Source organism: Oncorhynchus clarkii, chromosome 5 (genome assembly GCF_045791955.1).
Source record: "Oncorhynchus clarkii lewisi isolate Uvic-CL-2024 chromosome 5, UVic_Ocla_1.0, whole genome shotgun sequence".
In the NCBI taxonomy this organism is placed as follows: Eukaryota; Metazoa; Chordata; class Actinopteri; order Salmoniformes; family Salmonidae; genus Oncorhynchus; species Oncorhynchus clarkii.
Genome location: NC_092151.1, coordinates 56,252,555 through 56,276,697, shown reverse-complemented (window position 1 = coordinate 56,276,697; position 24,143 = coordinate 56,252,555). Strand labels below are relative to the sequence as shown.

The window sequence follows — 24,143 nt, the reverse complement described above, 5'->3', positions numbered from 1 at the left end:
AAATCCTCAGAACACGACAGGAATATCCCTGGAGTTCATTTAATCATCAGGGTATTTAACTACAGAGCTTATAAAGTGAGTCAAGCCTGAGTTTGCCTCTGGCTAGAACTGGCAACAACATCTGCGACAATATTCCTGGTAGTGCAAGTTAAAAAACACCTAACAAAACACCTAACAAAATCTTTGTAATACGAGGTTATACTTCATTTGGAATGTACTACTGCTATACAACCATGAGGACTGCCGTTGTAACATCTTTATGGCAGCGAGTGTACTTCAAGGCTACAGACTCATTCTCAGGGGAGTTAGTCTTATGTAATACTAATGAGACACAGTATTACGCCTTGTTTCACCAGAAAGGATACTGAATCTATATGATACTGGCTGCATATCAGGGCCTCAAACATGCGACCTAAGAGCTGTTTTAATGCGGCCCGTGAACGTCTTAGTATAAAATTAACAAAATAAGTTTGAAACCCCTTAAGAGCTACTTAATTTGAGAAAACTGACAGAAGGCGACAAATGGGTCAAGTCAATTCTTAATGTATTTTGTTCAACCTTACTTGCATACAATAGTTTAAAACATCTCCAAACTAAAAAAAAAAAAAAAAACACAGCACAAAAGGGTGAAATAGCATGCATCAATTCTTGTTTTCATTGTTTTTTCTAGAACATGTATGTCCCTTGTGCCCGTGTCCCAAGTATATGATTGGTTGGGGTGGGCGTTTACACTGAGCTGGTTCTGATTGGTCAACAGGCACATGGAGTGTCTGCCTCCAGCTCTACCGTTAATCCTTTGCTCAGGAGGAAAGCTTCTTGCTTTGGCTCCCTCCCTAGGAAGTTCTTGAGCATAATTTCAGCGTCCTCCGAGCCTCCGGGCTTTAGGATACAGTTTCTGTAGCCCAGCCCCACCTAGAAGAGATGGAAATGTACTTCATCAGCATCAAGCAGGTGACCATTGAAGCTGACAACAATGACATTTCTGCCATGGTGAAATCATCTGGCTCCAGTTCTGGAGGGCTGCAGGCCAGCTCACTAGCATCAAGAACCAACGACGCCTGATACCAACTACTTGATAAGAGCGGACGGTCAAGTGTAAAAACAGAATTGTAAATAACTAGCTGTGCCAACCTTGGGGTTCATGATGCCCTCCTGCTTGAAGCGGGCGTAGAACATGTCCATGGAGTAGACCTCGCTCCAGAGGTAACCGTAGTACTGGGCATCGTAACCACCCGCCAGGTGGCCAAATGTGGCTGGCATGTTGGTTCCTATGGGCACAATGGCGAAGAAAAAAAGGATTTGTTTTTAAAAAACGGACAATAACTAAAGGAGTTGGCAAGACTGCACAAACAGATCTGGGAACAGGCTACCAAACTACAGCTGTGATAGTGCTATGGCCCATTGGTTGAGGTTGTCTCTGACCTGAGGAAGCAGGCACGCCCAGTATCTCCTGGCTCAGCCGGGCGTACTCCTCGGCCGGGTCCAGCCCATTCTTGGTGTGTAAGGCCTGGTCCACTTTGGCCAGGACGATCTGACGCAGGTTAAACAGACCTGCATGGGAGGGAGAGGGTTAACACAATAACACACTGAAGCATTTAAACCCAGTAGCTCTTCAGGAGTTGTGTTGGTGACCACTGCCCAGTAACCTAAACACCGGCACTGGTGTAAAAGGTGTTATTAAGCTGGGTGTTCTATGAAAGAGCCAGGGTGTTGTTTCATGGTGACCCACCCGTGTTGGCCAAGCGGGACTTCATGAGTTTGTCCAGCAGGTCGTCAGGGATTGGGGCACCCGTCTTGTAGTGTTTGGACATGCGCTGCAGGGGCTCCTTCTCCCACACCCAGTTCTCCAGCATCTGCGACGGCGCCTCCACAAAGTCCCGCTCCACGTGTGTCCCGCTGAACATGGCAAAGTCCGCCTGGGAGCAGCAGAGGAGGAGAGACACATGCATCTGTTAATCCCCGCATCCTGTGGTAGAACTACTGTTAGACATCAAACTGGACAGGAAAGGGATATATTATTTTGGTGTTCATTTTTGGTGTTCATATAGGTTTGATGACATTTTCTATACCATATTAAATATAGATTTTATAGTGAATGGTCATTGACGGAGTACACTGTGCTCTCAGGTATTAAAACTGGCAAAAAGTCACTGCTTACAAATGTGTTTTAGGTTGATGTTACAGGTATTAAATAGCCAATGACGTATTGAGAGCAGGAAATATATTAACCATCACACTAAAATGCCTTTACTCAGTCAAACATTCATTTAGGTGCTTAGGAATTACGCAACAATGTATACTCTATAGTAGCAATGACACCACACACACGTATACATACACACCTGAGCGCAGAGCTGGTGCATGACGTGGCCAAACTCGTGGAAGTAGGTCTCCACCTCGTCGTGCTGCAGCAGAGAGGGGGCGTCGGCCGTGGGCTTGCTGAAGTTGGCCACCATGGCCGCCACCGCCATCTGCCGGGTCCCGTCCGACAGCAGACAGCCGGGCTGCAGGCCAAAGCAGGCCGCGTGGCCGTACTTCCCCTCGCTGGGAAGGGTTACACACAACCACCATGACTGGCTAAACATTTTAATTTTATTGTCTCCCCCATAATGTGGAGGAGGAAAAGGTGGACTCTTCTCTGTTTCAATTGCTGTAGACAAATTCAGAGCAATGAAATAAAGACTTTCCCCCCAAAAAACTATTAAAATCCTTATTAAAAAAAGATGGTTATATCAAAACAATCATCATACATAACTAATTGTATGCGGCCATCTTTAAAATCCTCTGCCCTTTTCAATCTCTTCCGTTTTCCTCCGACTCACCGTGGGAAGAGGTCCAGGTAGAACTGGCCCACCACCGTGCCCGTGGTGCGGTCCTTGACGGAGTAGAGGGTGACGTCGTCGTGCCACACGGGGGCGCCCCCCTCCACCAGGTCAAAGGTAAGGTTCAGCAACTCCTGGTAGATGTCCAGCAGGCCCCGGGTCACAACCTCCATGGGGAAGTACTCCTTCAGCTGGTTCTGGTCCACCGCGTATTGGGTCTCCTCCACCTACAGGGGGGAAGAGCAAAGGACAGATTCAATTCATCACTTCAAAACATTATCCCTTCAGGGGCAAATATAGACCACACAGCCCACTGGGTCATCTCGAACACCGCAGTGAAAAACACAGAGCTATGATTTTTTTTAAAAAGTATGTTATATGTTTTGAGTAGGGATTGATTGATGCTCAACGTTAAGTTGCAATCTTCCTACATCATATCTAAGCTAATTTAACACCAACGTCGATGAAACTTTGCAAACAAACACACACACACACACTCGACATGATCCGTTCAGCCGTTACGGAGAAACACATACCGGATTTTTCACAAAGTCATTAGCATAATTGCCCAAACCTAGCTCAAATTCTAGACGTCGGATTAAAACAAGACTACAGCATCCATAAAATGACCATCAGACTTGGTTTTATTTGGACGGAATAAGTTCAGATGCAACCCGCTTATACATCGTACAATTTATCACTCTCACATGTCCAATTAGAACCAACGATGTGACACCTTTTGGAAGCATTTCCAACACACACTGGGAGACAAATTCACCTTTCAGTAGTACAATAACCTAAAATACAAGACAAATATACACTGCCGAGTCGCTTACCAAGACGACATTGAGTGTTCCTGAGTGGTCTAGTTACAGTTTTGACTTAAATTTACTTGGAAAATCTATGGCAAGACTTGAAAATGGCTGTCTAACAATGATCACCAACCAAAGTGACAGCGCTTGAAGAATAAAATAAAAAAGTGCAAATATTGTACAATCCAGGTGTGCAAAGCGATTTACCCAGGAAGACTCAAAGCTGTAAATCGCTGCCAAAAAGGTGATTCTAACATGTATTGACTCAGGGGTGTGAATGCTTATGTAAATTAGATATTTCTGTATTTCATTTCCAAAAAATTTCATCCATTTTGAATTCAGGCTGCAAAGCAACAACATCTGGATTAAGGGGTATGAATACTTTCTGAAGGCACTGTAAATATCATGGCTGTTTTTTTTTATAGATATAGGCATATTGTAATTTTTTTATAAATACAAACATAATATTAAGCTGCATATTAAATATGACAAGAGGTAATGAACTGGCCATTGATCAGAACAGCAAATTATAAAACAGGTCCATATTTGCAAAACAAGTGGTTCTGAGTTTATGTCAATATTGCACAGATTAGATAATGGTTACAGAAATCAGGAAGGCAGAAAGGCTCTAAAGACCTCTATATCTATATGAATGACTCTGTCCAACACAACCTGTTGTTATGTTAAGCACCTACGGAGAAAAAAAAAGGATCCGATTCCCCCCTCAATGACATTCGGAAAGTATTCAGACCCTTTTTTCCATATTTTGTTACAGCCTTACTCAAAACTGATTAAATTGTTTTTTTCCCCCTCATCAATCTACACACCATTCCCTATAATGACAAAGCAAAACATTTTTTTTTTTTTTTTAGAAATGTTTACAAATGTATTAAAACAGAAAAAAACAGAAATACCTTATTTACATAAGTATTCAGACCCTTTGCTAAGAGACTCGAAATTGAGCTCAGGTGCATCCAGTTTCCATTGATCATCCTTGAGATGTTTCTACAACTTGATTAGAGTACACCTGTGGTGAAGTCAATTGATTGGACATACTTTAGAAAGGCACACACACACCAGTCTATATAAGGTCCCACTGCTGACAGTGCATGTCAGAACAAAAACCAAGCAATGAGGTCAAAGGAATTGTCCGGAGAGCTCTGAGACAGGATTGTGTCGAGGCACAGATCAGGGGAAAGGTTCCAAAAAAATTCTGCAGCATTGAAGGTCCACAAAAACACACTGGCCTCAATCATTCTTAAATGGAAGAAGTTTGGAACCACCAAGACTCTTTCTAGAGCTGGCCGGCCGGAAGGTTCACCTTCCAACAGGACAACGACCTTAAGCACACAGCCAAGACTACACAGGTGGGGCATTAGGACAAGTCTCTGAATGACCTTGAGTGGCCCAGCCAGAGCCCGGACTTGAACCTGATTGAACAGCTGAAAACAGCTGTGCAGCGATGCTCCCCATCCAATCTGACAGAGCTTGAGAAGATATGCAGAGAAGAATGGGAGAAACACACCAAATACTGGTGTGCCAGGCTTGCAGCGTCATACCCAAGAAGACTCGAGGCTGTAATCACTGCCAAAAGGGCTTCAACAAAGTACTGAATAAAGGGTCTGAATACATATGTAAACATTAATCCGTTTATTTTATTTTATCCTAAATTTGCAAAAATGTCTAAACCTGTTTTGGCTTTGTTATTATGGGGTATTGTGTGTAGATTAATGAGGGAAAACTAATTTAATCCTTTTTAGAATAAGGCTGTAACATACAGTTTTTTTTTTTTTAAGTCAAGGGGTCTGAATACTTCCCGAAAACATTTTATATTGCTAAAATAAAGCTTTAAATAAACAAAAAAAACAGGCAAGCACCACATACATTACGACAAGACAACAAAGCTCATGTGATCAAGCCTAATGGTCTTTTTAATTATAAAAGCAAAGCTGACTTACATATAATTTACAAAAAGCAGCTTGAAAAGGGTAGTGGAATGGGATAATGTCTTAGTTTGGGTTGGGAAGAACGCAATACATGATCTTGCATGCGGTACAAACCACATTATTGTGGGAGCCCCTATACGAGTATAAATTAGGATGTTTGAGAAAGTTTCAATCCTAAGTAACCTGCCTACACATTGATTGAAGTACAACATACATATAGTTAATGTAGTAGGTGTCAAAGCTGTGTGATGGAAAACCTTGGTAGTGCATGGGTGGAGTAGGCATTGTGGTGCTTGTGAACTTCCTTTTATTTTTTGGGCTTCAGACCAATCCCTGGTTCTCACATTAAACTGTTTTGTGTTTTTGATAAATATAGGCTTTGCACATACTGGGATAGCAATTATGGAATACAACAGCAGAATAACCTTTGCAATCTGCAACTCTGACATCCCGCCATGCCAATGTATTTATGGGTGTTAAAACAAAATACTGTTGGGTCCCCAGAAAAACAGAGGTGCAGACATTTGTTGTTTTTACCTATGGCCTACCTGCGTCATGAAGTAACGTGTGTCCCAGGCGTATAACTCGCCCTTGAAGGGCAGGCCCCTCTTCTGGCACTCCTCCTTCTTCAGCTTGAGGATGACATGGCGCTCCTCCTCCCCCAGGGGCATCAGCTTACGGGCCAGTTCCTCTGGAGAAAAGGAAGATGACCTTATTGTCAAATGTACCCAAAGGAAATGTGTCTTCTGCTTTATCCCAATCCCTCCCAAACACAGAGAGACACACACACACATTGGAGCAGAGACGTGAGGGGTGGAAACCGTGTGTGTGTAAGGTTTTTTGTCTGGATCAAAATGGACTTTAGGTTGCATGCGGGGGGCATAGCAGTGTGTGGTCAATGGCAGTCACCGACTGAACATTTTAGAGGCCCTATTGGCCGCAGAGACAAAATGTTGCTGTTTTAAAGGAATACTTCAGAGATTTTGGCAATGAGGCCCTTTATCTATTTCCCGAGTCAGATGAACACGTGGACACCATTTTTATGTCTCTGCATGCAGTTTGTGGCATTGATATGAGTCAAACATTTATTCTAGTGTCAAAATGGAATACAAACTGCAAGTAGGATAACTGGTCATAAAGTAAGTCTCGTCCAAAACAGAGTTTTTTTTTTTTACTTGAGGGTTGGGTATGAATTACTTACATGCCCACTTTTGCCAATGATGCCCAATTGAGACAATGCGTTGTGGTCAGCACCCAGCTGCCATGTGAAATTACTGGACCATGTTGTCAAGTCTGTATATGGGTGCAACGCACGCACATTTCGCTCAACAAATAGGAGTGAAAATGGGCTCCCATTAAATTGGTGCAAACTTCCAATGCATTTAAACAATATGGCCAGGAATGGATTATATCTGTTGAAATACTTTGAAGTTTGCTAGCTAAGTACAAGATAGCTGGTACTACCTAGCTAGTAGCTACCTTTGGCTGTACAACATAATGCTAGCAAGCCAGGGTTAATTTGCTAAATTACTTCGTTACTATGGCCTATTTATTGCTTTACCTTCTCACGCCATTTGTACACACTGTATATAGACTTTTTTTCCTATTGTGTTATTGACTGTACATTTGTTTATTCCAAGTGTAACTCTGTTGTTGTTTGTGTCGCACTGCTTTGCTTTATCTTGGCCAGGTCGCAGTTGTAAATGAGAACTTGTTCTCAACTGGCCTACCGGGTTAAATAAAAGGTGAAATATATATACATTTTTAAAAGGCTAGCTATGATATACCACAGATGAAGCATTTAAATAAATAAAAAAACACTTAGAGTGGCTGACACAATACTTTTCTATGCAGAAAAAAACATGTGTGAACTGCTGTCATTCCATTTTTGCAATGTGAACCACTTTGTGTTGTAGCAGTTGTGTTTGTTAATGCATAGTTGAGTGTGAGCAATGCCCTTAACAAATACAATATGACATCAATACTTTTACTAAAACGGAACAGGGTAGTTACGGCCAGTAGCAGTATCAGCACTATACTGTCAGGGCAGTATAGTGAAGCAGCCGAAGCACTGCATTGTTTCTGATACAACTGACAGCAGCTAAGAATAGTTAAATATACACTGGTCAGTTGGAAGTGGAACAACGGACCATAACAACCTTTCAGATAGTTGTACCCCATCTCGATCAGTAACACCCACCTAGGAAGCCGGCCACCTTCTTGCCAGACTTGGCCATGTTCATCTCCAGGACAAAGTCAGCGTGGGTGGTGAAACCCAGCAGGGAGCTCTTCTGGGCTCTCAACTGCACTAACTCCTTCAGGATGGCAGAGTTCTTCTACACCAGGGTAAAAGACAGAGGGTGAGGGCTGAAATTCATTCCAGGGGACCATTTTAAGTAACTTTACAGGTTATCCTTGGTCCTTTACAGGTTATCCTCCTTGGTGCTCAGAGAAAAAAAAACACAACTGTTGTCTATTATCAATTTTGGCCGACATAAACGTTCATTTCGGGCAGCAGTTAAGACTTTCTTTGAGTTTCTCAGGGGCTCAGCGATTTTCTCTAGTCAACGCTCTCCCAGTACAGGATAGTATCTCGGTCTCACACAAAACAGACACTGGCTCACCTCTTTGCACCGAGAGTTGAAGGCCTCCTCCAGCTTCTTGCGGGTCTCGGGGATGAAGCACTTCTTCATGGTGGGAAAGTAGTGGGGGTACTTGAGGGTGATTTTCAGCTTGTCCCCATCCTTCTCCAGCGAGCTCAGGAAGTCCTCAGGGAGACCGCCTAAAGTGCATCGTCAGACATGTCACAAGTCCTACTTATGGATTACTTTCAATGTTAGTGATTTTTTATTCCTCTTTTTTTTAAGCAATCAAATTAGAAACCTGAAAACACATTAGATCTTTCATATAGCTAAGAATGAAACATTGAAATTCTACAACAGTTTCCATAAGTGTCCTCCCCCTTAATGTTGCGGAATCAGTTAAGGTCGAACAACACAGCAACTGTCGTAGGAAGTTAGGTTTTTTGCATCCTTTTGATGGTGACTGCTACAAGAGAACAGGGACGGGTTCGATAGGTGCCTGGGTGCTTATCGCTTGTAAAGAGTCAGGTTGGGATGAATTTCACTTCAGGACACTTTGACTCAATTAAGTAGATAGTATACTGAAATTCAAATTCAGAGGGCCATCTATTTTTAATGAAGATATTTTAACAAATTGGAATTGATACCAATACTATTAAGTAATATTTAGTTACTATTAATGGATAGTACACATTATTGCCATTAGTGGATAGTACCCATTATTTCTATGAGCAAAGGTCCAACAACAGAAATGGGGTCTCAGAACAGGCCGCGTGAACATGGTCTCACCCAGCTCCTCTCTGGTGAAAGTCAGACTAGTGGTGTCTTCGTTCAGGTGCTTGTTGAAGTCAATGCACAGGTTGCTCAGCTTCTTCTTGATCCTCTTGACTTCCTGTTTGGATTAGATAGATAAAGTCAATAAGTTGACAACAATGAACCTACTGTAGATCAGAGTATGACACGAGTCATTCCACCTCAAAACGCACAAGAAAGAAGATTGACACCCACCATCTCAGATTGTTCTGAAATCATTTGTTGGGAACAGATACGATCAGCATTCCTGAAACATTATTTTGTTTCAAGATGATTTGAACTGTGAGAAATCAAGCTAAATCGACTGCACCCAAAATTGGCCATTTCAATTTATAGGATTCATATACTATTCAATAAATATAGTATATGAAACCTCTTAATGATTAAGACGTTATCCAAAACCCACGGACCACCCCAAAGGCAAGTATACAGTATTAATTATGTATGTTTGACAAGTAGTATGAAGCTGCGGGTTAGAGTACTCTTTATTCATTCTATATAATGTATTCAATGAATTTGGTGGATTTTCCCCTGCTGTTCAGAAAAATTTGCCATTGAAGTCACTTGCATCCTCCCCCCATAAATTAGAGTGAAAATACCAGATTTTTCTCACTAGATGCTGCTGTTACTGCCACACACTTTTATCCATGTTGCTGGTCTCTTGTGTTTCTTAAATGGATCACGAAAATGCTCGTGCAACTTTGGGTAGACAATCAATAGTTTTTGCTCACGGTGAAAATAAATAGTGTGGTCATCCTCACAAACCAAGGCAGTCCTCAATGAAAGCAATTCAGTTCGTCTCTTAGCAGCCCAACTCCTCTCAAATAATCCAACAAATGGCAGCTCTCTGAGAGGGTTATCCCTATGGTGCAATTCTCATATGAAGACTTTTCCTACAAGTCCAAAAATGTGATGGAGAAATGGGCTAGTGACTAAAATGTTGTGACATCCCTAATAAAATAAAACAATTTATTATTATAAACCATTACATAGCAGTCTTTTGTTTTTCAATAAAAATGGTAAGAAAACATTTATATGTTGTTTGATTAGTGACATTTAACATTAAACCCAACCCAAATACCATTACAAAACAATATACAGTGTGTATTTGGGACTTTTACCTTTAGAGACCATAACATTGAAACCATTAGAACTGCTGTTAGTTTGCTTGTTCACCAGGAATGTTGAATCCAGACATTTTTGGAAGGGAATAAACTAAACATACATTGTCTGTTTCCTGGACACAGGTTAAGCCTAAGAGGTGTGTGTTTGAATTGCTTTCATTGAGGACTGGCTTGAATTGTATGGATGACCAAACCTTTTATTTTCATCATGGGCAAAAGCTATTGGTTTTCTACCCAAATTTGCAAAAGGGTCCATTTAATAAACACAAGAAATCAGCTATATGGATAAAAGGGTGTGGCAGTAACAGCAGGAAGAGCTGCATCCATGGTCAAAAGTGGTACTTACACTTATGGGGGAAAAATGCAAGACTTCAAAATGGCTAATTTCTCTGAACAGGGGTTCCGTGGGTGGCTTTTGACCATTTATTTGGATTCCTCGCGTCACTGTTAACCCCCCGAGGTCGATGTCCACGCCCCAAGGTAAACTAAATAGCATACTACAGAAATCCCCATAATTGTCTGTCAGTTTAAGAGATATCAGGTTGTTTTGCATTGGATGCGTCTCAATCCACAGCATCCACCTATATCGCACTTCCGCATCTGCAGTGAAAGGTGACAGAGCTAGAGCAGTGCTTGTCAGACCATGAGACATCCCGAAAATCGGCCATCACAAAATCGTCTGAACGGTTTGGCCTGAAAACTATTATGACCCCTCTATGGAAGGGGGTGTTCTCTGTTTTGCTCTATGACCTCCACAAGTCAGTACAGCCAATCTGCCTACTTCTGTCTGTAGCTTCCGAACACTCTAGGCCTCACAAGTCTTATCTGAAGGTCAGCCGGTACCAGTTGTAAAAAAAAATTGAAGTATATATGGAGACTTTTTAGGGCCAAAAATGAGTTAAACACGTAAATAATTATTTTTAATATTTTTGTGGATACTTCAGAGTCTTAAAATTCTAAATCAAATAGCTAAATGACCTTATGAATTGAAAAGGCCAATTTGGGTTCATTTCTCAGAGATACCATTTGAAATTAAATGGAACGAGCCACTTGGAAATGAGCGTGGCCGTGATATCCGTCAAGGTCACTTCCTTTGAAAACGGTAAAGTCTCTTACATCCTGTGTTTCTTTGGGCAGGTGGAGACCATTCCTTTGGCCCAGCTTGATCAGCCTCTCCATGTACCTCTTGGATTCCTGAGTAAGCGTGTCACCGTCAACCTTGCGCTGTGAGAGGTTAAAAGCAGAACTCAGTCAATGAGAATGATACTACACGCAACCTTTACATAGCCATGGGATAATTCTGAAGACAACATGAGGCAAGAGCATGTTTTTTAAATGTATTTTACCTTTATTTAACTAGGCAAGTCAGTTAAGAACAAATGTAAAAACATGTAAAAACATCCAGGCTATAGAGATCTTCCTAGGTACAGCTCAATAGGTCAAAGTGGATCACCTTTTCCTCTCCTTTATTAGTACTGATATAATGAAGTGGGAAGATGAAAGCACATCCACTGCGTGCATTTTCAGATCAGTGTAGATGAAGAATAAGGAGATGCGGAGGAAGCAACTACAGACTATTGACATCTTATCTACGGACTAGTGGGACCTTCCGTACTAATCTCACACGGCCCTCCTCACCTCCAGCGCCACGATCCTCTGGTAGACGTCCTCCCTCATGCTCATCTCCACATCAAACTCCGACAGCTTCTTGTCGGCGTCGGTGCTGGCCGTGCGCACGTCCTTGGAGGAGGACACATGCTGGGGGAAGTCCAGCATGTTGCGGTCAACTGGAGTAACACGTCAAAATGTAAAAGTGAGCAGTTATTATGAGTGTAATTTTCATTGTACGTGATGCTAAGTATCATGAGGATTATATATCGTGCTTTTTCAGTGGTCAAAGTGCTTTCATACTGAAATGGGGGGGACTCAATCCATTACCAATGTGTAGCACGCACCAACAGTTTATAAAAACCAGTCTAAACTGACCATTGTCAGCTTGAAACATAGGCTTAGGTTTTGTAGATTATTTCATCACTACGCACAGTCTTAACAAAAGGCCTAAAATTATGAAAAGCAGTAAGGCGATGATAAAAACAAGCTCTTTTGGATTAGGTAATTTGCTGCCTTGAGTCTATAAAAAGGCTACAACTGACTGATTTAACATGTAGAGTCCAGTGTCCACTGACTATTGTCAGCTAGTTTTTATGTAAAAAGTGCTGATTTGTCTTTACCATTGCATACCTCTTTCGTGCCAACTCAGACATTTTCCCAATCGCTTTCAAGGCCAGTGGAGTAGATGCTAGTTGTGGTTGCTATGGACTGAACCCGCTACACATCATAACCTATTAATTTCAATCCACTGTGGTCATACAGGAAAGGGGTTGAAGAAATGATGCTATTTTGGAGTCACACCCACCTGTGTACTCCACCTCCACATCAGCGAGAGCCTTCAGGGTGTTCTCATAGGAAACACTGGCCAGGTCCAGGGCCCCGACACAGTCATATACCTTTTTGGTCTTGGCAATAACCTCATCCGAGAGCTGATTGATTTGCTCGGGGGTCAGGTCCCAGCGCAGGCGGTTGTCAGCACAGACTGGCGCACCAGTGCCAGATGCCAACTCTTCTGTTGGGTGAAAGAAAGGTTGGACATTAGTTGGATGGTTCGTCTTGGAAAAGGCCTACTTCTAAAGCGTATGAGGAAATGTTTTGTTTCACTATGCAGGGGATGAGTCATGGCATTCAATGGCATGTGGTATGAACTAGGTAGAGTTTCAGTATTGTTCATGTGATTAGAAGATACTGTGGCAGGTGTACTATCAGAAGTACAGTCGTGGCAGAAAGTTTTGAGAATGACACAAATAATACATTTTCACAAAGTTTGCTGCTTCAGTGTCTTTAGATATCTTTGTCAGATGTTACTATAGAATAGTGAAGTATAATTACAAGCATTTCATAAGTGTCAAAGGCTTTTATTGACAATTACATGAAGTTGAGTCAATATTTTTCAGTTGACCCTTCTTTTTCAAGACCTCTGCAATCCTCCCAGGCATGCTGTCAATTAACTTCTGGGCCACATCCTGACTGATGGCAGCCCATTCTTGCATAATCAATGCAATTGTTTGTTACCAAACTGTTCCTGGATGGTTGGGAGAAGTTGCTCTCTGAGGATGTGTTGGTACCATTCTTTATTCATGGCTGTGTTCTTAGGCAAAATTGTGAGTGAGCCCACTCCCTTGGCTGAGAAGCAACCCCACACATGAACGGTGCTTTACTGTTGGCATGACACAGGACTGATGGTAGAGCTCACCTGGTCTTCTCCGGACAAGATTTTCAGAAAGGGGATTAATCAGAGAAAATGACTTTACCCCAGTCCTCAGCAGTCCAATCCCTGTACCTTTTGCAGAATATCAGTCTGTCCCTGATGTTTTTCCTGGAGAGAAGTGGCTTCTTTGCGGCCCTTCTTGACACCAGGCCATCCTCCAAAAGTCATTGCCTCACTTTGCGTGCAGATGCACTCACACCTGCCTACTGCCATTCCTGAGAAAGCTCTGTACTGGTGGTGCCCCGAGACCGCAGCTGAATCGACTTTAGGAGACGGTCCTGTGGTGCTTGCTGCACTTTCTTGGGCGCCCTGAAGCCTTCTTCACAACAATTGAACCGCTCTCCTTGAAGTTCTTGATGATCTGATAAATTGTTGATTTAGGTGCAATCTTACTGGCAGCAATATCCTTGCCTGTGAAGCCCTTTTTGTGCAGAGCAATGATGACGGCACGTGTTTCCTTGCAGGTAACCATAGTTGACAGAGGAAGAACAATGATTCCAAGCACCACCCTCCTTTTGAGGCTTCCAGTCTGTTATTCGAACAATCAGCATGACAGAGTGATCTCCAGCCTTGTCCTCGTCAACACTCACACCTGTGTTAACGAGAGAGTCACTGATGTCAGCTGGTCCTTTTGTGGCAGGGCTGAAATGGAGGGGAAATGTTTTTTGGGGGATTCAGGTCATTTGCATGCAAAGAGGGACTTTGCAATGAATTGCAATTCATCTGATCACTCTTCATAACATTGTGGAGTATATGCAAATTGCCATCATACAAACTGAGGCAGCAGACTTTGTGAAAATTAATATTTGTGTCATTCTCAAAATTTTGGGCCATGACTGTACAGAGCCATTCCACTAGTGGTGCTGTTTCACCCAATTGAAACCTCGTGTTGTCAGTTCTAGCTTTCAGCTTGCTCATGTACAGTTGAAATTCTGTGTTACCTGTTGGGTAATTATATTCTGTTGCATCCTGTGGTGGATTCAAGGACGTCCCAGGGACTCATCCGGACTAAGTTAAATGGTGAGTTCTCACTCTGTTGTTCGAAAGACCTCTTTGGTACAGCCTCTCCCATAGTTCGTTTGGATACCCGTTACGAAAACAGAAGAGAACGTTGGGTTATGGATGTAACCTTGGTTCTCTCAGAAGAATAACAGGTCGCCAATCTTTCATGTCGTTCCTCCACCTCTGTGGGGTTTGAGTGAAGTAATGGACAGTGTGTCACACCACGCCTTTTATAGTAACAGGTCACGTGGGTACAGTAAGGGTGTGGCGTGACTGTAAACATCTTTGATATTAAGCATCTCAAACACATCGCGTGAAGGTCGTCAGGCGACCCGTTACTCTACTCAGAGAACCAAGGTTACATCTTTAACCCAAAGCTTTGTACCACTGATTTTGTCACAAGTGGCTGAGATGTGCAGTACTTAAAATGTAGAGTTAATGAAATGGCACAGGAAAATTTGAGGCAGTCTCTATAAAGGTTGCTGGCCACACAACAATAAATGGATTTGACAGTCAAACTATCACTTAAAGATGCACTATGCAGTAATTACTCTGCCATTTCCTGGTTGTTCAAATTCTAATAGTTTGCCTGATTTCAGATTGTGACAAATCAAGCTAGTGTAGAGAATCAATGTACCATCTGAACCACTGTAAAATATATTTTCAATAACCAAAAATATCATATTTTCAGCTGTTTGAAGCTGGTGAACAAAACCTTAAGAAGAAGAAGTAAAAACAAAACTTAAGATAGAAACAGATCTACCTCTTCTTAGACTTGCTTTAAATGAGAAGGAGATCTAAACATACATTTTAGAGGTTGACCGATTATGATTTTTCAACGCCGATACAGATTATTTGAGGCCCAAAAAAGCTGCTACCGATTAATCGGACGATTTAAAAAAAAAATGTATTTGTAATAATGACAATTACAACAATACCGAATGAGCTTATTTTAACTTAATATAATACATCAATAAAATCTATTTAGCCTCAAATAAAAGGAAACATGTCCAATTTAGTTTAAATAATGCAAAAACAAAGTGTTGGAGAAGAAAGTAAAAGTGCAATATGTGCCATGTAAAAAAGCTAACGTTTAAGTTCCTTGCTCAGAACATGAGAACATATGAAACCTTTTAACAGGAGTCTTCAATATTCCCAGGTAAGAAGTTTTAGGTTGTAGGAATTATAGGACCATTTCTCTCTTACCGTGCTTCTACACCTGCATTGCTTGCTGTTTGGGGTTTTAGGCTGGGTTTCTGTACAGCACTTTGAGATATCAGCTGATGTACGAAGGGCTATATAAATAAATTTGATTTGATATACGATTTGTATTTCATATACCTTTGACTATTGGATGTTCATATAGGCACTTTAGTATTGCCAGTGTAACAGTATAGCTTCCGTCCCTCTCCTCGCCCCTACCTGGGCACAAACCAGGAACACATCGACAACAGCCACCCTCGAAGCAGCGTTACCCATCGCTCCACAAAAGCTGCGGCCCTTGCAGAGCAAGGGGAACAACCACTCCAAGTCTCAGAGCGAGTGACGTTTAAAACGCTATTAGTGCGCACCCCGCTAACTAGCTAGCCATTTAACATCGGTTACACCAGACTAATCTTGGGAGTTGATAGGTTTGATGTCATAAACAGCCCAATGCTTGAAGCACAACGAAGAGCTGCTGGCAAAACACACGAAAGTGCTGTTTGAATGAATGCTTAAGAGCCTGCTGGTGCCTACCACCGCTCAGTCAGACTGCTCTATCAAATCATAGACTTAGTTATAACATAATAACACACAGAAATACGAGAAATACGAGCCTTTGGTCGAATCCGGAAACTAACATCGAAAACAAGACGTTTATTCTTTCTGTGAAATACGGAACCGTTCTGTATTTTATCTAACGGGTGGCATCCATAAGTCATAATTACGTAAAATTCTGGCAAATTAGGTGGCCCAAACTGTTCCATATACACTGACTCTGCGTGCAATGAATGCAAGAGAAGCGACATAATTTCACCTGGTTAATATTGCCTGCTAACCTGGATTTATTTTAGCAAAATATGCAGGTTTAAAAATATATACTTTGTGTATTGATTTTAAGAAAGGCATTGATGTCTATGGTTAGGTACAGTCGTATAACGACTGTGCTTTTTACGCAAATGCGCTTTTATTAAATCATTCCCCTTTGTTAGGAAGAAATAGTCTTCACAGAGTTCGCAACGAACCAGGTTAGAAGGCAATATTAACTAAATATGCAGGTTTAAAAATATATACTTGTGTATTAATTTTAAGAAAGGCATTGATGTTTATGGTTAGGTACACATTGGAGCAAGACAGTCCTTTTTCGTGAATACGCACGACATCGATTATATGCAACGCAGGACACGGTAGATAAACTAGTAATATCATCAACCATGTTTAGTTAACTAGTGATTATGATTGATTGTTTTTTATAAGATACGTTTAATGCTAGCTAGCAACTTACCTTGGCTTCTTACTGCATTCGCGTAACAGCCAGTCCCCTCATGGAGTGCAATGTAATCAGGCGGTTAGAGCTTTGGACTGGTTAACTGTAAGGTTGCAAGATTGAATCCCCGAGCCGACAAGGTAAAAATCTGTCATTCTGCCCCTGAACAAGGCAGTTAACCCACCGTTCCTAGTCCGTCATTGAAAATAAGAATGTGTTCTTAACTGACTTGCCTAGTTAAATAAAGGATAAATAAAGGTGTGTAAAAAAATAAATTTAACGGCCAAATCGGTGTCCAAAAATACAGATTTCCGATTGTTATGAAAACTTGAAAACGGCCCTAATTAAATCGGCCATTGCGATTAAATCGGTCGACCTCTAATACATTTCTATGTGAATTTGGTAGGGTCACCCAAAAAGTTTCATATTGCAGCTTCAAATAGCAGCCAACCATTGTCACTGTTGATATACTGTGCCACGTCATGGTTGGTTTAAGTTTACTAACAGACAAAGTTATTCTTAGAGCTGGCCGCCCGGCCAAACTGAACAATCGTGGGAGAATGGCCTTGGTCAGAGAGGTGACCAAGAACCCGATGGTCACTCTGACAGAGCTCCAGAGTCCCTCTGTGGAGATGGGAGACTCTTCCAGAAGGACAACTGTCTCTGCAGCACTCCACCAATCAGGTCTTTATGGTAGAGTGGCCAGACTGTAGCCACTCCTCAGTAAAAAGGCACATGACAACCCGCTTGGAGTTTGTCAAAAGGCACCTGACTATCAGACCATGAGAAACAAGATTCTCTGGTCTGATGAAACCAAGATTAAACTTTTTGGCCTCAATGCCAAGCGTTACGTCTGGAGAAAACCTGGCACCATCCCTACGGTGAAGCAAGGTGGTGGCAGCATCATGCTGTGGGGATGTTTTTCAGCGGCAGGGACTGGGAGACCAGTCAGGATTGAGGGAAAGATGAACGAAGCAAAGTACAGAGAGATTCTTGATGAAAACCTGCTCAGGACCTCAGACTGGGGCGAAGGTTCATCTTCCAACAGGACAACGACCATAAGCACACAGCCAAGACAATGTAGGAGTGGCTTCGGAACAAGTTTTTGAATGTCCTTGAGTGGCCCAGCCAGAGCCTGACTTGAACCCGATCTCTGGAGAGACCTGAAAATAGCTGTGCAAAAACACTTCCCATTCAACCTGACGGAGCATGAGAGGATCTGCAGAGAAGGATGGGAGAAACTCCCCAAATACAGGTGTGCCAAGCTTGTAGCGTCATACCCAATAATACTTGAGGCTGTAATCACTCCCAAATGTTCTTTAAGAAAGTACTGATTAAAGGGTCTGAATACTTAATACTTACTTATTTCAGGGGGTTTTAAAATTATAAATTAGCAAACATTTAAAAAAAAACGTTTTTTTTTTCATTCTGGGTTATTGTGTGTAAATTGAGGTAAAAATAATAATAATTTAAAAACATTTTAGAATAAGGCTAAGGTAACAAAATATGGAATAAGTCAAGGGGTCGGAAAACTTTCTGAAGGCACTGTAAGTGATTCATTGCCACTTGTTAAAACGAGTTTTTAGTGCTTGTGCCGATTATAAGGGTCTCCTCAAAAAAATTTTTTTACAAGTAATACTATTGTTGCACATGTATGAGCAGATAAACATAACATTTGCTATGTTTTCATTATAATCACGAACTGTTTCTGCATATTGGTTAGGACGCCGTTAACTGTGTTTTGACATTGGACTATTTATCAAAATGTCTTTGTCAACAGGAAGCGTCAACAGGAAGCAGCAACGGAATAATTTTGGTTCTTTCTGTTTTAGTCATATAAAATTGAACTTTCAACCTTAATTTCCAATGGTAACTGCAACTCCAAAAACGTGCTGCGATTGGTTTATTTTGATGATATACCATAAATCCCCAAAAAGGGTTTGCCCTGCCTTCTAATGGCACATATAATTAAACATAATGTTCAAATGTGAGTCGTTTGAAGACTCACGCAGTTCCTCTCTGCTTACCCCATGTCAAAATAGAAGTCCCCCACAGCACAAGTGCTTGCTTTTTTTGTGCAGGTATAGCACGTTCAGGACTTTTATTTTGACAGTGAGCGGGAAAGGAAGTGAGTCTACAGACCCACGTTTGGAAAGTCTAATTTGTGTTTTATTAGACGTTTATGTCAATACCCCCTGGCCCAGTATAAGAACCAACCCTATAGACAATCGGCAAAGTTGAACTTTACTTGTATTTGACATCTGCCTTCCGGCGGACTATTCCGTTATTTTGTCAACTAATTCCTAGTAAAACTAGTGTGTAACGTTAAATACTAGCAAACGTTGCTAAAAAGCAGGTAGCTAACGTTACTAGCTAGGTAGCATTCAGAAAACCAGAGAGCCAAGCACAGACGTATTAATATGCATAACTTTGAGTTTGTATTCATTTGGCAATGAAGTGTTAGGAAAGACTAACATGGATTCATTTCGTACTCACCTGTCGGTGCCATCTTCCAGAAAACCAAGTAGCAACGTTTTCAGAGCGCTTTGCAGTCTGTGTTTGCCGATAAAGCGACTGTAGTGCGGGCATGCTTTAGCTACGTAGTGATGACGTCTAACACTTGCGACGAAGTCAACACCTTTTTTGCTATCATCACCAGACTTATCAGCAGAGATACCATTCTAATATCTCTGGCACCACCAGCTACTGCAAGAAGCACCTGAGGCAAAGGCAACTGGTGAGGATCATTTTTGCTAACATCTGTTGTGTGCCATAACGTATCATTTTTTAAACCACACGTCAATGTCAACGAAAGTCGAGTAAATCGAGTTAAAGTGCTCCAAGCATTTTGTTATTGGCGTCATGTCAGTAAAGCTAATGCGCTAAGTAGGCTAGAAAACTAACATTATTTAGCTACAATCAGCTAGATAGCCCTAGCTAAGATATCCATGTAGTTAAGCTTAATAATTTCTCATGCAAAACTAGACACCTAACGTGAACGAATACACGGTCATAGTATTTTCACATGGTAGGCCAACTGTTAGCTCTGTTAGCCTTATTAGCTAACAGCAGCCGACCGTAAGCAACTTGCTAGAACATTCTAGCTAGCTCGCGACATCTTGTCAAGTTATCAAACTTGCTAGCTAGTTATTAGCCTAGGATTAAGAAGCTATCTAATCAGATGACATGGTAACATATAGGTTTATTTGTTATAATACCGGTATGTGTAAATGTTACTGTTTTAGCTACCTACAATCTATCCCAATCAGTTTACAATGGAGATTTTATTTTATTTATTTTACCTTTATTTAACTAGGCAAGTCAGTCAAGAAAAACATCTGTAACTACCTGTTCAGGGGCAGACAGATTTGTACCTTGTCAGCTCGGGGATTTGAACTTGCAACCTTTAGGTTACTAGTCCAACGCTCTAACCACTAGGCTACCCTGCCTCCCCGAGTGTACCAACAACATCATATTCTCTTCTCTTCTTTTCTTCTTCAGGGTCCCTCACAATACACTTTCTACTAAGGGGTTTGGACCTCAATCCAAAATGACTGACACAAAGCGTCTTGCCTTCTCCATCATTCACTTTCTTCATGATCAACTGGGCTCTGGGAGTCTATCATCAGATGCTCAGGAAAGTTTAGAAGGTAAGCTTGAGTTGGGAAGCCAAGATTCAGTAAAAGGAGATGGACTCCTAGCCCATGTTGGAAGATGGTCAGGGACTCAACTCTGTCCAGTCATTGCCATTTCTCAACATCTGATGCTTTCCCAGTTGCAGTCCAATGCCTGGAGACCGCCTTCAATGTCTCGACCGACGACCAGACCCTAGCTGTCACTCAAACGCTACCAGAGATTTTTGCCTCTGCGACACTGAAGGTAAATTTAAGACATCCGCTTTATATGAAGTTGAATATGTGGTCAATAGTTTGTCTCAAATGTGTTGACTGTCTGTTGCAGCATCCAAACACCCTCCAAGTGAATATAAACACAGCCACAGATTCCCCCACTGAGGAGGAAGAGGCAGAGGCTGAGCGACTCAAAACTGATGGTAGGACCTTCCCTGTAAATAGTTTGTATATTACTCAGTCTTCAATATCAGCTCTCTTCAAATGGGTCTATGGTTAAGCTGTTACATTCTATACAGCCTATACATTCTTCTGGCAAATAATTGTATGTGTTTTTCACGGTAGGGAATGATCAAATGAGGGTTGAGAACTATGGGGCAGCTGTGGAATTCTACTCAAAGGCTATTGCCATAAACCCCCAGAATGGAGTTTACTACTGCAACAGGTATTGACCAACAAACTCCTGAACTTGGAGGATAATGTGACAATTATGTACACATTAGGTATATCCAAGTGTATCCAATTTGTTTTTGTAAGGTACTGCTAATTGTATGGTTTGCTTTTGCTAGGGCTGCTGCATACAGCAAACTAGGCAACTACGCTGGAGCAGTGCAGGACTGTGAACTTGCCATTGGTATTGACCCAAACTACAGCAAAGCGTATGGAAGAATGGGGTATGTTAGACACTAGTGTTCAATATTACAGTGGACATGGGCCAGTGTGTTGCTGATTTGTTATTGACTGATGGTTGACTTACATTGACTTCAACGTCCCATGCTTCCAGTTTGGCTCTAGCCAGTTTAAACAAACACACAGAAGCTGTAAGTTATTACAAAAAAGCCCTGGAGTTGGACCCAGAGAACGACACCTACAAATCCAACCTGAAAATAGCAGAGCAGAAAATGGAGACTCCAAGCCCAGTAAGTTGATAACATCTCAGCCACTATGGAAAATGCATATCATCTGGAAGCATGTGGAATGAATCATTGTTGATCATGTTGTTCTTAAATTATCTCCTTCAGACAGGGGGAGTGGGAGGAGTTGATCTGGCTGGGTTGCTCAGTAACCCTGGTTTCATGAACATGGTGAGTTCCAATTAACTAAAACTGGCCCTTTCAAATGAGAGATACTAGGAACAACCAGGCTGATCCACTATACTATTATAATGCTGTATGCATGACAAATGGGGAAACTCTGAAAATACTACTTGTAAACTGTAAGCAACAAGTTGTGTGCATTCAAGTGCCTTGGTTTACCAAAGAGTAGAACTAGTATTTATATTAATTGTTACGGCTGCTTTATCCTAGGCATCTGGTTTGATGAACAACCCACAAGTACAGCAACTGTAAGTTATCCATTTATTTTCTATAACATACACTCTCTTTTTAGATGTAGCACAAGGACTTTGTAAATGCACTCTGAGATTCCATACTTGGGAACTAGCTTTGAGTTTAATGCATGTAGAATATACCACTTTCTTGTCTGTGTTGTACAGGATGTCGGGGATGATGTCAGGGGCTTACGGGCCAATGGGACCTCCAGCAGCGTCTGGAGTAGGGCCTGGCTTAGGTGCAGGACCAGGGCCTGTACCAGGGTTAGGGTTGGGAGCCGGACCGGCAGCAGGAGTTGGAGTGGGGGGAGCGGGTCCGGGTGACATCTCTGGTCTCATCCAAGCGTAAGTCGACTACTAGCTCTACTCAGTCTGTGCCAAATATGACTTCTGTATTGTATTATTTGTTATTACATTAGGCTATATTATTGTATGTTATACCAATGACATCAGTGATAGACATGAAAGCATTTGAAATGTGAGAGTATTAATAAAATACATTAATGTATGACCTTTTTGTGACTTGTACTTGGTAACTGCCATTCCATCACCTCGCTGTAACCATGTCCATTTAGGGGCCAACAATTTGCGCAGCAGATGCAACAGCAGAACCCAGAGTTAATTGAACAGCTGAGGAGTCAAATTCGCAGCCGGCCGTCTAGCGCTAGCAACGATGAGCAACCTTGACCCTCAGATGGGTAAGATTAACATTTTTAAAATGACATTTGATGGGTTGGTCCATGTATCGTAGAGTTGTTTTTCTTTTGTACACACTGCTCATGTAGCTAATCCTAAAACGGTCTGCTCTTTGTTTTTTTACAGAGAGAGATTTGTGTGTGGAAAAGTGAAGACGGCCTGTGTCCTTTTTTTTTTGTAATTTGTATTATTCTCGCAACTCCGGGGACAAAAAGCTTTTCTTCACTGAGTAATTATTGCATGTGCAGCCCCTCCCTCCCCTCCAAGGAAACCAGTCAGTGAAACTTTGATCAAATTTGATAAACCCACTGTCAACAGATATCTAGTCTGAAGTGTATGGATTGAGCGGATCTGTAATGTCATGCCAGTATAGCACTTGGTTTAACTGTTTAATGTTACTAATCCTTGCCAGTGAACTGAATCACTACACCCCCAGTGGACTAAATGCAGTTGCATCACTTGAACTTTGTCATTTCAGGTGCACAACAACAGATTATTATGTGATATATTTCAGCAGCTACATTCATTTGAGAAGCATCTATTTGTACAGAGATATACTGGTAGGCAAAGATGGCATGTAGAGTACTGTCAACATTATTGGAATTAAATGGACCATTTCAAATAGGACCTTTTTTATGGTTGTTGACTTGTCTAGTGTAATCCAGGAGTTGTATCAGCATTTTTCTTGAGTTACACGATAACACCTACAGTCCACTTTGTTCTTATTTTGTAATGAGAAATTTGTTTTTTCTAACAACATGGGTGGCTGTCTGTTTTTGTTCCCAATCTTTGATTAAATCCCACTGGTAACTTTAGCCTAACATGTTTACTTGATTGTAAACCTATTGTTTATTTCAACTCAGAAAGTGAGTTGAAATTCAATTCATGAATATATTTTCTAAATGGAGTTGAATTCATCAATTGAAGTTCAATTCTTTCTTTGAGTTGACTGAAGATTGAATTGATGCCAAGTACCCTATGTGCACTGAAACATAAATAAAAAAACTGCCTTGCATGGTGAGATTGATACATTTAGGAAAGCTGAAGGACATACGCACATCCAGGTCATTTCCACAAGTGCTGGAGTTGTAGGCATCTCACGGAAAACACTGCTGATGCTTCCATGTTATATTTATAACAATATTTTGACCCTTAGGTCTTCATATCCCAGATGGGGGTGGAGGGTCCTATATATAGAGGCAGTACTCAGTGACATCACTTCCTGAATCCAGGGGGAAAACATGTATCAATGTATCAAAATATATGATCATACACCGGGAATGTGATAAACATGTACAGTAATATACATATATTCAATTTGGACATTTTGAAACTATAAAAAAAATGTTTTGCCTCTTGAGCAGCAGTGTGCGGATTTG

At 41.5% G+C, this 24,143-nt stretch overlaps 2 protein-coding genes and 1 non-coding gene across 3 annotated transcripts; 1 reads left to right on the top strand and 2 right to left on the bottom strand.

Moving 5' to 3' along the window:
• Positions 1-524: 524 nt before the first annotated feature.
• Positions 525-19,484, bottom strand: LOC139409042 (thimet oligopeptidase-like). Its single transcript, XM_071153703.1, has 14 exons — positions 19,387-19,484; positions 12,516-12,722; positions 11,738-11,886; positions 11,216-11,323; positions 8,952-9,054; positions 8,205-8,362; positions 7,781-7,916; positions 6,129-6,271; positions 2,823-3,049; positions 2,343-2,544; positions 1,730-1,916; positions 1,423-1,551; positions 1,132-1,268; positions 525-912 (listed from the first exon to the last, which is right to left on the bottom strand). The coding sequence occupies exons 1-14, from the start codon at positions 19,397-19,399 to the stop codon at positions 751-753; spliced, it is 2,061 nt and encodes a 686-aa protein (XP_071009804.1). The 5' UTR covers positions 19,400-19,484; the 3' UTR covers positions 525-750.
• On the bottom strand, positions 8,530-8,665 carry LOC139410325 (small nucleolar RNA SNORA16B/SNORA16A family). The gene has a single exon (XR_011634487.1). It is a non-coding gene; the product is annotated as a small nucleolar RNA SNORA16B/SNORA16A family (small nucleolar RNA).
• LOC139409043 (small glutamine-rich tetratricopeptide repeat-containing protein alpha-like) lies at positions 19,480-23,779 on the top strand. Its single transcript, XM_071153704.1, has 12 exons — positions 19,480-19,627; positions 20,392-20,540; positions 20,666-20,769; positions 20,851-20,941; positions 21,084-21,183; positions 21,308-21,412; positions 21,523-21,658; positions 21,761-21,823; positions 22,046-22,083; positions 22,234-22,413; positions 22,644-22,766; positions 22,891-23,779. Exons 2-11 carry the CDS (start codon positions 20,441-20,443, stop codon positions 22,753-22,755), a joined length of 1,029 nt encoding a protein of 342 aa, XP_071009805.1. The 5' UTR covers positions 19,480-19,627; positions 20,392-20,440; the 3' UTR covers positions 22,756-22,766; positions 22,891-23,779.
• The last annotated feature ends 364 nt before the right edge of the window (positions 23,780-24,143 follow it).

Bases quoted from the DNA above. Each gene is read 5' to 3' on its own strand.
- LOC139409042 (XM_071153703.1), bottom strand. The intron at 11,887-12,515 runs GTGGGTGTGACT...GTGTTACTCCAG, and splicing joins TGTGGAGGTGGAGTACACAG to TTGACCGCAACATGCTGGAC. The intron at 11,324-11,737 runs GTGAGGAGGGCC...AACCTCTCACAG, and splicing joins AGAGGATCGTGGCGCTGGAG to CGCAAGGTTGACGGTGACAC.
- LOC139409043 (XM_071153704.1), top strand. From the start codon at position 20,441: ATGACTGACACAAAGCGTCTTGCCTTCTCCATCATTCACTTTCTTCAT. The intron at 20,541-20,665 runs GTAAGCTTGAGT...ATGCTTTCCCAG, and splicing joins TGCTCAGGAAAGTTTAGAAG to TTGCAGTCCAATGCCTGGAG. The intron at 21,824-22,045 runs GTGAGTTCCAAT...GCTTTATCCTAG, and splicing joins ACCCTGGTTTCATGAACATG to GCATCTGGTTTGATGAACAA.